Genomic DNA, 11,667 nt, shown 5'->3' with positions numbered 1-11,667 from the left:
ATTTATTCAAAGTACTCTCCTTAATCGCCCAACATTCCGCTCCATATGTTATAGTTGGTCGTATAACTGTCCTGTAAAATTTTCCTTTGAGTTTAATAGTATTCTTTTGTCATATAACACTCCCGACGCGCCTCGCCACTTCATCCACCCCACTTTAATCCTATGGGTCATCGTCGATATCCCCCTCTTTGTCAATGATGGACCCCAGGTATTTAAAACAGTCCCTCTGCAATAGTTCTTGTTCTCCAAGCTTCACCACTCCCCCCCCTCCTCTAGATTGACTGAAGGGGCACATCATATATTCCGTCTTTATTCTGCTTAACCTACAATCTCTTGATTCCAAGTTAAAAAAAGTTTGATCTCCATAGCTCCAATTTATTGTTAATCTTATCTACAGTTTCATCTATCAGCACAATATCATCGGCAAAGAGCATGCACCATAGCTCTTTTTTTTTTTTTTAAATGGGATAAAATTCGGTCCTCTTGAATTATTTGTGAATTTTTTAAAAAGTCTATAAAGCCAAGACTTTTTCGGAACTTTTTTATTTGATTCGAATTCAGACCAAATTATTTGTAAAATTCAACAAATTTATATTCGGCCAATTATTCGTGAATAATTCGGAGAATTAAATAACTAGGGTCTGAAGGTGATGCATGGGTCAAGAATAGCCTAATCGACCTACATTACTAATGAACCTCAATTACCAAGCGGCTAGTCAAGCCAGCGTGTGGAAGGCAACATGGATGTCTCATTGCACAGTAATATAAAAATTAACAGCTCAACACAAGGACTGTGACCGAGTGGTAGACCCAAGGCCTCACCAACCAAGCGGCAACACATGTAGCCCGTCATAGACTGAGTAGCTTGGCAGCCGAACCACCTAACCTAGGTCGCTTGGCATAGGAGTCCTATGGGTTTTCTCACCAAGATACGCATTGATGAGCTATCCAGGATCGACAAGTAAATTATAAGTAAGGAGTGGACTTGTCCTAGTTTGGAAAGGATTCTCAAAGGGATAAAGAATCTTCCTAAAAAGAAGTATATCACCCTATCCCCTGGGATATGATGAATACGTGGAGTTCCAATAATTGGGAGGTCCTTCATATTCACTTTCCTACCACGACTCTTGCCATATGTGGACTCCTACTAGCACTAGGAAGCTACCAAGTTGGGACTCTCTCTCTATTGTCATCATTCCTCAACTATAAATACTCAGGTAAACCCCCTTCAAATGGATAAATACTTTTCCGTTCTTACTAGATTATATGTTTGTCAAGAGATCTAATTCAGACATCGAAGAGTCCCTCACCGGATCATCCTGACGCACACTCTCTTGTGTTTTATTCTCTGTGTAGGTTCCACGACTGCCTAGAATGATTTTTTGTCATAACACTTATGAGTATCTTATTTCAACTGTTCTATAGCATCATGGGTAGTTGGACGACCTACCTTAAATGCATGCTATACATCTAGTACTGAAGCTGAAAGGGAAGCGTGAGCTCTAAAAGACTTGCGATGACCACGTACACTTCTTGGTATATGACCATCGTTGCTCTAGTCCACCGCCAGGTTGATGGAGTGCAACACACGGCTCCAACGGAGTTGATTCTGTATTTCATAGGGGCCACCTACATCCTCGTCATTTTGGTGAAAAAGAATAATTTAGACATTTTAAAAGAGCAAGGGAGAAAAAGGGTAAAAATATAAAGGGGAGCATCATTAGGAAAAAAAAAAAAGTTTGAAGTAACGAAGTATCAATAAATATAGGTTAAGGGCCCGTTTGATAACGTTTCTGCCGTTTCTGTTTCAAGAAATGGGAAAAACATAAATTTCGGTTTGTAGAAACAGAAACGGAATTGAAGGTGTTTGATAAGTCATGTTTTTAGAAGTCGATGGTAACCAGTGAAAGAATTGCCATAAGTCCTTTTCAGAAACGGCAAAACAAGTTGAACTTGTTTCGCCTGGGTTGTTTCTTGAATCATAAATAAGTAAAAATTTATATTTCTATTTCTAAAAATAAGAGAAACGAAACAGTTTTATCAAACGCTTTTTGCTCCGTTTCTGCTGTTTCTGAAAACAGAAAAGGCAGAAACGAGTTTCTTGAAACGTTATCAAACGATCCCTAAGTGGATAGGGGTGATAGTAATTTTTATTTTTATTTTTTTTTAAATTTTTTTTTATGAGAAGGATAATGTTCATTGAGTAGACGCATCATACGAAGCCTTTTGCATTGATTGCGTTAATTAGCCGTCGTCCCTTGGTCTCCCAATCAAGGGCCCTAATTAAATATTCTAACTCTACGTGGGTATTGGAGCCCAAATAAAAGACAGGATAGGGACTTGCTATCCAATAGAATTGGAAGTTTGACTTGAATACAATCACCGCGGTAATCTGGATCTCTTCATAGAACTCAGGGATGAGAGACTGTTGGAGGACTTGACACGTTCCGAAATCATCTCATCCGTGGGATCACCCTCTGAACCAGGTGCAAACACTTGAATGGCAACCATGGTAAAAATTCCTCATTTCCTCGGTCATATCGATCACGACGCATATAAGACATCAAACAGAAAACATAACCACATAGGCATAGAGAGAGAAACTTTACAGAGAGAGAGAGAGAGAGAGATGTCGCTGAAGGGATGCACTGCGCCGGATCAGCTTCGAACTGTAATTCAATCCCGATCTCTTGCCGCTCCCAAAGTACTGACTCACCGTGGAATCGCGGTCGTCTCCTGCTGCTCTGCACCTTCTGTCTCTACACCTCTCACGGCGTCGCAAACTTCCATTAATCCCACCAACGTATCAGCACCGGCGAAGGCTTCGGGGGCATCATTGAGGTATTCCCATACTGACCGGCGGTTCCTGAGTTTGGTGGACCAATTCCGGCTTGGGGGCATGGCTGAAGATGGGTTTTCCTACAAACGGAGATTCAGAGTGAGGAGTTGTGAAGTTGGCCCTAATAAGACCGCTACAATAGGAGCGATTGCCATACTCTTGCAGGTGAACTTTTTATAAATTTAGGGTTTCCGATCCTTGTGAGTGTGTGACTTCGTTTGGAACGGGCAACCTGTTAGGTACAGTGAAATTTTCCCGACAGAACATAATCATATTAATGGTTGTGAAAATTTAGGGGTGGCAAACGGTCGGCTCAGTTTGGTGGGATATTTTATGTGCACTAGTAGGATTGTAAGTGTGGCCCGTGTGGCCTTAACCTGTTCTGAGCCAAACCTGGCCTGCGGGCGGGTCAGAGCCGGAAATTTTTTACTGAGTCAGGGCCGGCTGGGTCAGGGTTGAGTGAGGTTTGAGGAATCGAATTATAACGACAAGGATCTTTAGCCAATATCATCTCGATGAATTGATACTGACAAACGGTAAAATAGTAAAAAAATAAAAAAAAATAATATTAAAATGATAAAAAAAAAAAATAGTATTAATTGAACCTAGGGGCATTTTGTTGGATCGGACTAATATGGATCAGGATTGAATTGGCATCGGCCTTGACCAATCTCAACCCCAATTCCATCACCTTGGCTAAACCCGGCCTAGCTCAGCCTATCCTGACCATATTTTAAGTTATATTATAAAAAATATGTATTATATCATAAATTATAAAGATTAGACAAGAAACTATAGATATAGATATTAGACATATTTTGTTTTATAATGTATTATATATGAAGATAATAAGTAATATAATATATTATAGGGAGAAGAAACACTACCACTTGCGTTCCCACCCAAGTAGGGGCGTCTCTTTACAACCTCTTGTTTTCATGGGCTGTGGAATGTAAGTGGGTAGCGTTCTTACTCTCTATTTTATATTAGAGTATTATTTTATGTAACATTGATGGTTTTTTCACCAGCCTATATATTTCTTTCCCCCCTTCCCACCCTAACTCATGGCTAGGGTTGAAGTTTTCTCCCTTCCCCTACCTCATGGTCAAAGTCAACTTGACCTGACCCCAACTCATGGCTAGGGTTGAATTTTTCATGCTTTGAATCAGGGCGGGCCAATTAAGGGGATTTAAGATTGAACCAGGATTTTAAAAAGTCAAGCTCAACTGACCTTGTTTCAGGTCAACTAAATTTATCTTCCTATGAAAATAGGCGAGTACACCACAACTAGCAGTTTCACCCCAGCAAATGGTGTTTTACCTAAAAGAAAGGGTAATTTACAGCGTCACCCCTTAGAGAATGCAACAATTATAAGAACACCTCATTTGTTTCATCAAATTAGACTTAAAACCCCCCTACCGTCAGTCACTATTAAGGAATATACCTTATATGCTGATGTCAGCTATTATATTTTATTTTAAATACCAAAATACCCTTACTAAATATAAAATACTTAAAATACCCATGTAATAAGTTACTATTTCTACCACCGGCAATCATTTAATGCACTGGAGATCATGGCGACAGCGATGACGGACGGCGACTAACAAGAACTCGCAGCATTTGATCAGACTTTGTGAAGCGCATGAGCCATCTTTTTGGTAAGGGTGCCAGCAACAATCATACAATCGGTCTAAAATAATTCCAAATCGATCGAAATCGCAGCGGGCAGCACCGGTGTGCATCATCTCGACCGCATAGCAAGCAAGGTTGAAGGTCATATGCCAGATGGATCTAGTATGGACCCAGTTCATCAGATCATCCATATGGGGCAAGCGATGTCGACGAAGATTCCAACGCCGACACCGCTTCTTCGCTGCTGACCTTGCCATGAAAATAGGCAAGACGTGCCGCTTTAGAGAGGAGCTCTGTAGCCTCGTTCGTCCTTTTTATAACCAATATAAGTCAAAACCAATTGAAATCTGTACAAACAAAACAATTAGCATATTATGACCACCAGCTCATATTAGTAAAAGACACAAATAGAAATGAAGAACAGAACCTAATGCGACTCCCCTAAATCTCTCTAGAAAACGAAAATTCCTCGCTAGATCATAAACCATAATAAAAATAATAAGAGGGATCCTTCATTCGCTGATAAAACAAATTATACAATAATCAACGAATTACAAATTAAGAAAGAAGAAAAAGAAATAAAATAGATTTCGCTGGTGGTGTTGCTGGGAATCTAGCGGAGAAGCTCCTAAGAGGTAAAATTCATCGGTCTGAAATTCGTCAGGTCCTTCGTCAAAATTGAGAGCGTAACTCAATGGATCATACCTGAAATCAGCCGAGTGTCTACAAGCTCTTCCCATCTGCGTGATGAGATTTCGGAATTTCTTTGAATTCTGGAAGTTGATGAAGACGAAGATTTGACAAGGGTATAACAATCATTTTAATTCTTTATTTAATAGTAACTGACGATAGAGGGTCTGAATCTAATTTGATGAAACAAAAAGAATATTCTTATAATTGTGGCATTCTTTAAGGAATGGGGTTGTAAATTAGCAAAAAAAATAAACAGAAGCCAGCAAATGGTGTGCCCTTACAATTCTTATTGATCCAATTGATCCAAACCGAAACTGAACCATAGCTGCAGTTTTTTTTTCTAAATCAAAACAGTGACCCAACAAGTAGATCGTTCTGGTTGGTATCTGTTCTGTTTGAACGGTCTTTTGGTTCAGCCAATTTGACACCCTAGTGATCACGAATCCTCTCGTCTCTCACAGGTCAAACAATAGAGTTTGAGAGGGGTGTGTGACCTCCTGGACCTCTCATCAGGAATTTTAAAACAGGAATCGGTGAGGAATCGGATTTGGATTTGAGTATTTCGATTAGTACCTGGGATCGGTCCCAACCGAATCGTTTGATTTCCGATTCGATTCAACGATTTTTAAAACCCTGCAAACCCTGCCACTTATCTGCTGAGGTTTGTTGCTGTCTGCTTCCGTTGCCGGAGAAGTGCTTGCTTCCCCTACGGCTACTGCTACTCTCTCCGGATCCAACATCAACACCACTAAGGTTCGGTGAAGAGTGCAGAGTGGGAAGGGCAAGAGAGGAATTGAGTTTCCCTTCTCCTCCATTGTCTTCATCACTTCATACGCATTCGTTTGAAGATAAAGAGACGAGCAAAGACCAGGAAAAGGAGGAGAAAGTGCTATTAGTAGTTAGATCGGCTGATTCTGGACGATTCTTGTTGGATTCGAAACGGAATTAGATTGGAATTTGCCGGTGGCGATTCAAAGGATATGATTCCGGGTTCTTTAACCTCGAGTCCAATGGGTTTATTGTTCCGTATAGTTTTGACAAAGTTTTCAGTTTTCTTGCTTCTTTACGATGGACTATGGGAGTAACATACCTTTAGTTCTCAGTTTCCTCTGCTATGAACTACTTGTGGCACTGTATGTTTGGTGGAAAACTATCATTTTACCTCCATTAATGCCAGTGCTGCTCTTCTTTTACTTCAATTTGTATTTGTAACTTAGGCTTATCCTATGTAGGAAGTTAGTTGCAATCATGTTCAGAGCTTAGGGTACACAGATGGGTTTGGAAGAAGCTACACTATGATGCAGTTGCACTTGATATGGGTGATTACCAGAATGCACATTGAAGTTTACAAATACCCAACATGGTGGGTTACTGGGTTCTTTTCATTTTTATTTCATAAAATTGAGCTGGGGTTTTTTGGGGCTTGAAGTTTGAAGTTTATTTTTTGGTAAATGTGATTTTGTTAGGGGTGATGCAATTGAGATTGAGACATGGTATGAAGGTGGAAGAGTCGGGAACAGACGTGACTGGATAATTAAAGATGCCGCTGGTACAGTTATTGGGAGAGCTACCAGGTAGTTTTCATGTTGCACATTGTGTTCTTTCTTCGAATACATTAGAAGCAAATTAAACACACTGGTTTTTTTTCCCCTCTTTACATATGGATGCATTAATTGTTAAGCAGAAACCATTGCTGACACTACTCTAGAAACCTATCTGGTTTTCACCCATATGCACATTCGATGCATATCCAGAGTGGAACTTTTAAGAGGGTTTCTGTTATTTTCTTTGCAAAAATATACTTGGTAAAGTTGTCTTAATCATATGATACGATAAAGGGTTTTTATACGCAGGGTTGTGGGAGGGGTGAGTTTGGAGACTGTCCACACTTTCGGCCTTCTTTGTACAAATGTGACCGTTCTCAACACTTGAACCCAGGCATTTACCCTGATAGCCCGAACCTTTTCATATGGTGAAGAATTTAAATAAAAACTTTAATTCTTATTATGCATGATTGCATAACATAATAGGAATTAATTGTTTGGGACAAGGCTTAGTTGTTGTATGATTGCATCCATGCTTTGTTCTTTTGAGTACATTTAGTTCGAGATTCACCATTTGTCAATTTGTATGTCACACACTATCTGAATGACAAATTCATCCAGATTGGATTACATTCAACTTGCCACTTTGTGGATAATTTTCATTCTTGTAGTTTGACACACTAACATGAATTTGATATACATGGGAATGGTCCAATATGGGGGTTTTTTTTTTGGGAGAAAAAGGGGGGGGGGGGTTGGTGCTTAAAAACTCCTACATGGATATCAAATCCAATATCTTTCCCACTGTACCTTATTTACTTTAATGAATGTACATCAATATTTTGACGTTCTGATTAATAAGTATTAGAATAAATACATCCATGCCTCTATAAGTGACTCCCATTTATGGCACAGATATTTTCTTGTAAAGAAAATATATTAGATGTCATGTTTTCCAGTAAAGATGTTTTCCCACTGTGCCCTAGATGTCATGTTTTCCAGATCAAAATCGATTAGATGTATGTTTTTGGCCGCAGCAAATGGGTGATGATGAACCAAGACACAAGGCGGGTCCACAAAGTTAGTGATGAGGTGCTGGATGAAATTCTGAGTTACTGTCCACGAACTCCACGGTAGGTTGATTTGGTATCTCAAACAATCTTTGTCATTGATAGATATTTATATTATATGATGAGTTGGGGATTCCAACAGGTGTCTAATTCAATTTACATTTTACACATGAGATCAATTCATTGTCCTTCTAATGCCCCTTCGAGTTTTATCCTGCCTAAATATTGTTAGCCTGCTTGGATGAACATGGTCTGTGAGAAAAGTGCAGGCTTGAAGCAATATCAGATGCTAATGATGGTACAAAATTCAGCTGAGTCAAATTAACTAGATTGTCTTGCCTCCCTATTTTGAACTTGATCCTGTATTTTCTAATTGCTGATCCAATATGAGTGTCGCCACCAACTATTTTGTAAAACTCATGAACTGTTTTCTAGTTTGAATTTTAGTTCCAGAAACTGGCCTTGACTTGTAACATGTTGCATTACTTGACATAGGTACATCTGCTTTTTAGCTTTGACATCATGGCATTTGGGCCTCTTGTAAAATTTTCAAAACCTACAGCTTCAAGATCCATAAAGGTTCGAAGTGATAGTGGATGATCATATAATAAGATTAGGAAATAGGATCGATCCTAATCATCTCAATTCTAAATGAGGACTTGCTTCGCAAGCCATTGTGGGCATCGTAGATCCTCATCATGTGATGATTCGCCTTGCTTCTCAAGCAGTATGTGAAGGCCTTAAGTTAGACATCCCACAAGATCGAGACTTCTCTCTTTAGGCTTTTCAAATGGGCTTCTCAATTCGATCCAGGTTAAACTTTGGTTTCCAATGACATTTAGTTTGATCTAATTGTTTTGGTTGTGCATCCAGTTTATCTTTTCCTGAGGAGGATAACAGTAGCCTGAAGAAAATTCCCAAGCTTAAAGAGCCTGCACAGTATTCTAGACTAGAGCTTAAGGTAAAAGTCATTTGACTACTTGAACATTTAACTTAAAGCTTTATTTTCTTGTTAGTCACACATGCTTCTAGGTTCTGTGAATCTCTTGCTTCAAAATCTGCAGCCTAGAACAGCTGATCTGGACATGAACCAGCATATAAATAATGTCACCTACATAGCTTGGATTCTTGAGGTCAGTAGACATGCTGTTGTTAGTCTCTTACTTTTCTGTATTCTTTTTCTTTTGGTGAATAAATTCATTACCAAGGATGAAAGAAAAAAAGGGGGGGGGGGAATATACAGCCCCTATGGGCGAAGACAAAAGAGGAGGGAAAAGAGAAGGAGCGGGGGGGGCAACATCTCTTATTTAGAGCTAACATCAAAGAAGATGGCTTTTCAAATTGATTAGAAACAATGAGAATTGGAAGTCCATCTACGAAGATTTCACTCCATTCAAATATGATTGATGGACATAGACTGTGAGCTGGGAAATCATCGTTATTATCCTATCTTTTGTAATATTAATAGACATAGACTACTAGGAGATCTTAAGACTATTGCATATAATACTCTAACTAGTAGGATTCCTACATATAGGAACAATATGTTATGTGATAAGACTGATATCATCTAATGCATGCTTTCTTTTAGCTGATCAAAAAAAGAAAAAAAATAAAAAAATGATTGATGGTCGCGCAAAGCCCAACTTCCCAGCAACATCACATATAGCAGTCCCAGCAAACGTCATATTTATCTAAATCCATTCTCTAGAAAGAGGGAGAAAACTTTGCTGTATTCTTTTATGCTTAAACATGACCTACTCTTTATTGAAAAAAGAAGAACAAGAAGACCTACTCTTTCTCCTTTTGGTTGAACCTTAAAATGATAATTTTGATTTATAAATAGTGAACATTTGCATGGAACAGTGAATCACTATTTGATTGATGCCAGCCAGGGTGGTCTCCCCCCACCCCTCTTCAGTTTTCCTCAATGCCCAGATCTCTTCAATGCTGTACTTAAATTGTTCCATGTTTTTGTATTTCTTGTCCATATTAAGGAATTGCTTTTATCTTCTGTCACATCTATTACCTAAAGAAGATATATTACCTCTATGTGACAGAGCATGCCTCAAGAAGTTATTGACAATTATGAAATTCAAAAGATCACATTGGATTACCGACGAGAATGCCTACACGATGATATGGTTGATTCCTTAACTAGTATGGAACAAATGGAGGGTGCAGAAGCAGATCTAGAGCTTAAGGTGACAAATGGATCTGCCACTGGGAATAAACATGAAGAAGACTGCTGTCAGTTCTTGCATTTCATGAGGTTGTCAGGTGGTAGACCAGAACTAAACAGGGGTCGCACTGAGTGGAGAAGGATACCAACAAGATGAGTTCGGAACTTAGTCATACTCTTTCCCTGAGTCGAGAAGGAAATGTACTAGAGTGGGCAGTAATTCGGTTTATTGTATTGTTACTTTTCTGCAATTGGTCACAAATTGAACTCTACAATACTGTGACAGGATCTTAATGATCTAGTTCAGTTGCCCATAATAACATTGTGTAGATGTTTAGGAATGTTTAATGGGAGCTTGATCTTTTGCAAGTTCATAGAGGATGTACAAACATGTTGGGACTTCTAAGTTCTAGTTAAGCACTTGTTGATGTTCTGCGTATAACCACGACCCCAATATACTTAATTTCGCTATCTTTACCAGAAAAATAAAAATAAAAAGGATGTACCCAGTGTACTGGGTCCCGCATGTGTGAGGTCCCAAGGGGTCGAGAACTATGCAGCCTTACCTCGAGAATGTCGAGAGGTTGTTTCTACTGCTTGACACTAGGTCGCAACATTCATACCTTTATCGTTCGATGACAAAAAAAAAATAATAATAATAAAAAAATAAAAAAAGACCAAATTTCAAAAGAAACAATCAGTGAAAACAGTAAGGAGAAATTAATATAAATAAAAAATAATACCACAAAGGGGAATAATTTGAAAAGGAAAGAAGAAATAGAGAAACCTGAAGCTTACTACTTAGCTCCAGTTGAACAACACATTAGTAATTTCCCAGATTCGAAAGAGGAAATTCAGAAAAAGCTTCTATAAGAGATATTAAATCAAAATTTTATGTGATTGTTATCATTGGACTGTTTGGAGGAAGCGATGGAATTAGTTTCCTCTCTCTATGTTCTAGGAGTTTTAACTTGAGGAGCTCATTATCTTTTTGAAAAATTTTCTGAGCTCCCCAAGTCTCTTAATATCCTGCAATTTTATTCCGAGCTTTGGAACTCAAATAGCAATTCACTATGATCCATTGTTGTAGAAATGAATTCTATGCTCGATGCAGAAAACAAATGGAAAAAGAAAACCATCACACAATGCAAGGATACAAGTGGTTTACTTCCATGGAGAGATGAAAGTAGTTTCACTAACAATGGAGAAAGAGTGAGCTCTCTTCCTCGCTCCTCTATCTCTTTACAAAAAATTCACTCCGATCATACATCTCTCCCATTTCCTAACGAAAAGACCACCCCGCCTTCCCTTTTCATCCTCTTCTCATGTGTCTACTGTCCACTCACTTACTTGAAGCGGGTGGTGTGCATGCCTATCCATTCCCGAAAATTTATACAACTATATTCTTTTATATTGATGGAAGCCCAACTGTACAGTATTATTTTGTAAGAGAAATGAACGCTACCGAGTCATGTGCTCCTGTTCCCAAACATAGGGGTGGCAAAATGACCACCCTATCCCCCATGTTGGATACCTTGATGCATGCTCCCATTGGCCCCCGCATAGGCACATGGGCTACACGAACATTTAACGTTCTCTCTCCCTTTTTGTAATATTCAAATCAAAATTATTATTTGATTTATTCTACTTCAATAAGTGATTTTGGTTCCAAATCTGTACCCTTACATACAACCCCTCCTTGGA

At 38.8% G+C, this 11,667-nt stretch overlaps 1 protein-coding gene across 2 annotated transcripts in view; it reads left to right on the top strand.

The window, feature by feature from the left end:
• The window catches only part of LOC122091468 (oleoyl-acyl carrier protein thioesterase 1, chloroplastic-like), an 18,374-nt gene extending 7,972 nt beyond the window's left edge, over positions 1-10,402 (top strand). Inside the window, exons 2-8 of one of the 2 annotated variants that reach the window (XM_042661439.1) lie at positions 2,612-3,004; positions 6,400-6,530; positions 6,634-6,741; positions 7,749-7,844; positions 8,655-8,742; positions 8,846-8,914; positions 9,842-10,402. In XM_042661439.1, the coding sequence (XP_042517373.1) occupies positions 2,630-3,004; positions 6,400-6,530; positions 6,634-6,741; positions 7,749-7,844; positions 8,655-8,742; positions 8,846-8,914; positions 9,842-10,120 (1,146 nt within the window). In that variant the 5' untranslated portion in view covers positions 2,612-2,629 and the 3' untranslated portion in view covers positions 10,121-10,402. Of the gene's footprint in view, positions 1-2,609; positions 3,005-6,399; positions 6,531-6,633; positions 6,742-7,748; positions 7,845-8,654; positions 8,743-8,845; positions 8,915-9,841 lie in introns of both variants that reach the window. The other variant, XM_042661438.1, reaches the window with a different exon arrangement.
• The last annotated feature ends 1,265 nt before the right edge of the window (positions 10,403-11,667 follow it).

Source organism: Macadamia integrifolia, chromosome 10 (assembly GCF_013358625.1).
Source record: "Macadamia integrifolia cultivar HAES 741 chromosome 10, SCU_Mint_v3, whole genome shotgun sequence".
NCBI lineage: Eukaryota > Viridiplantae > Streptophyta > Magnoliopsida > Proteales > Proteaceae > Macadamia > Macadamia integrifolia.
This window is presented reverse-complemented; position numbering and strand designations above follow the sequence as displayed.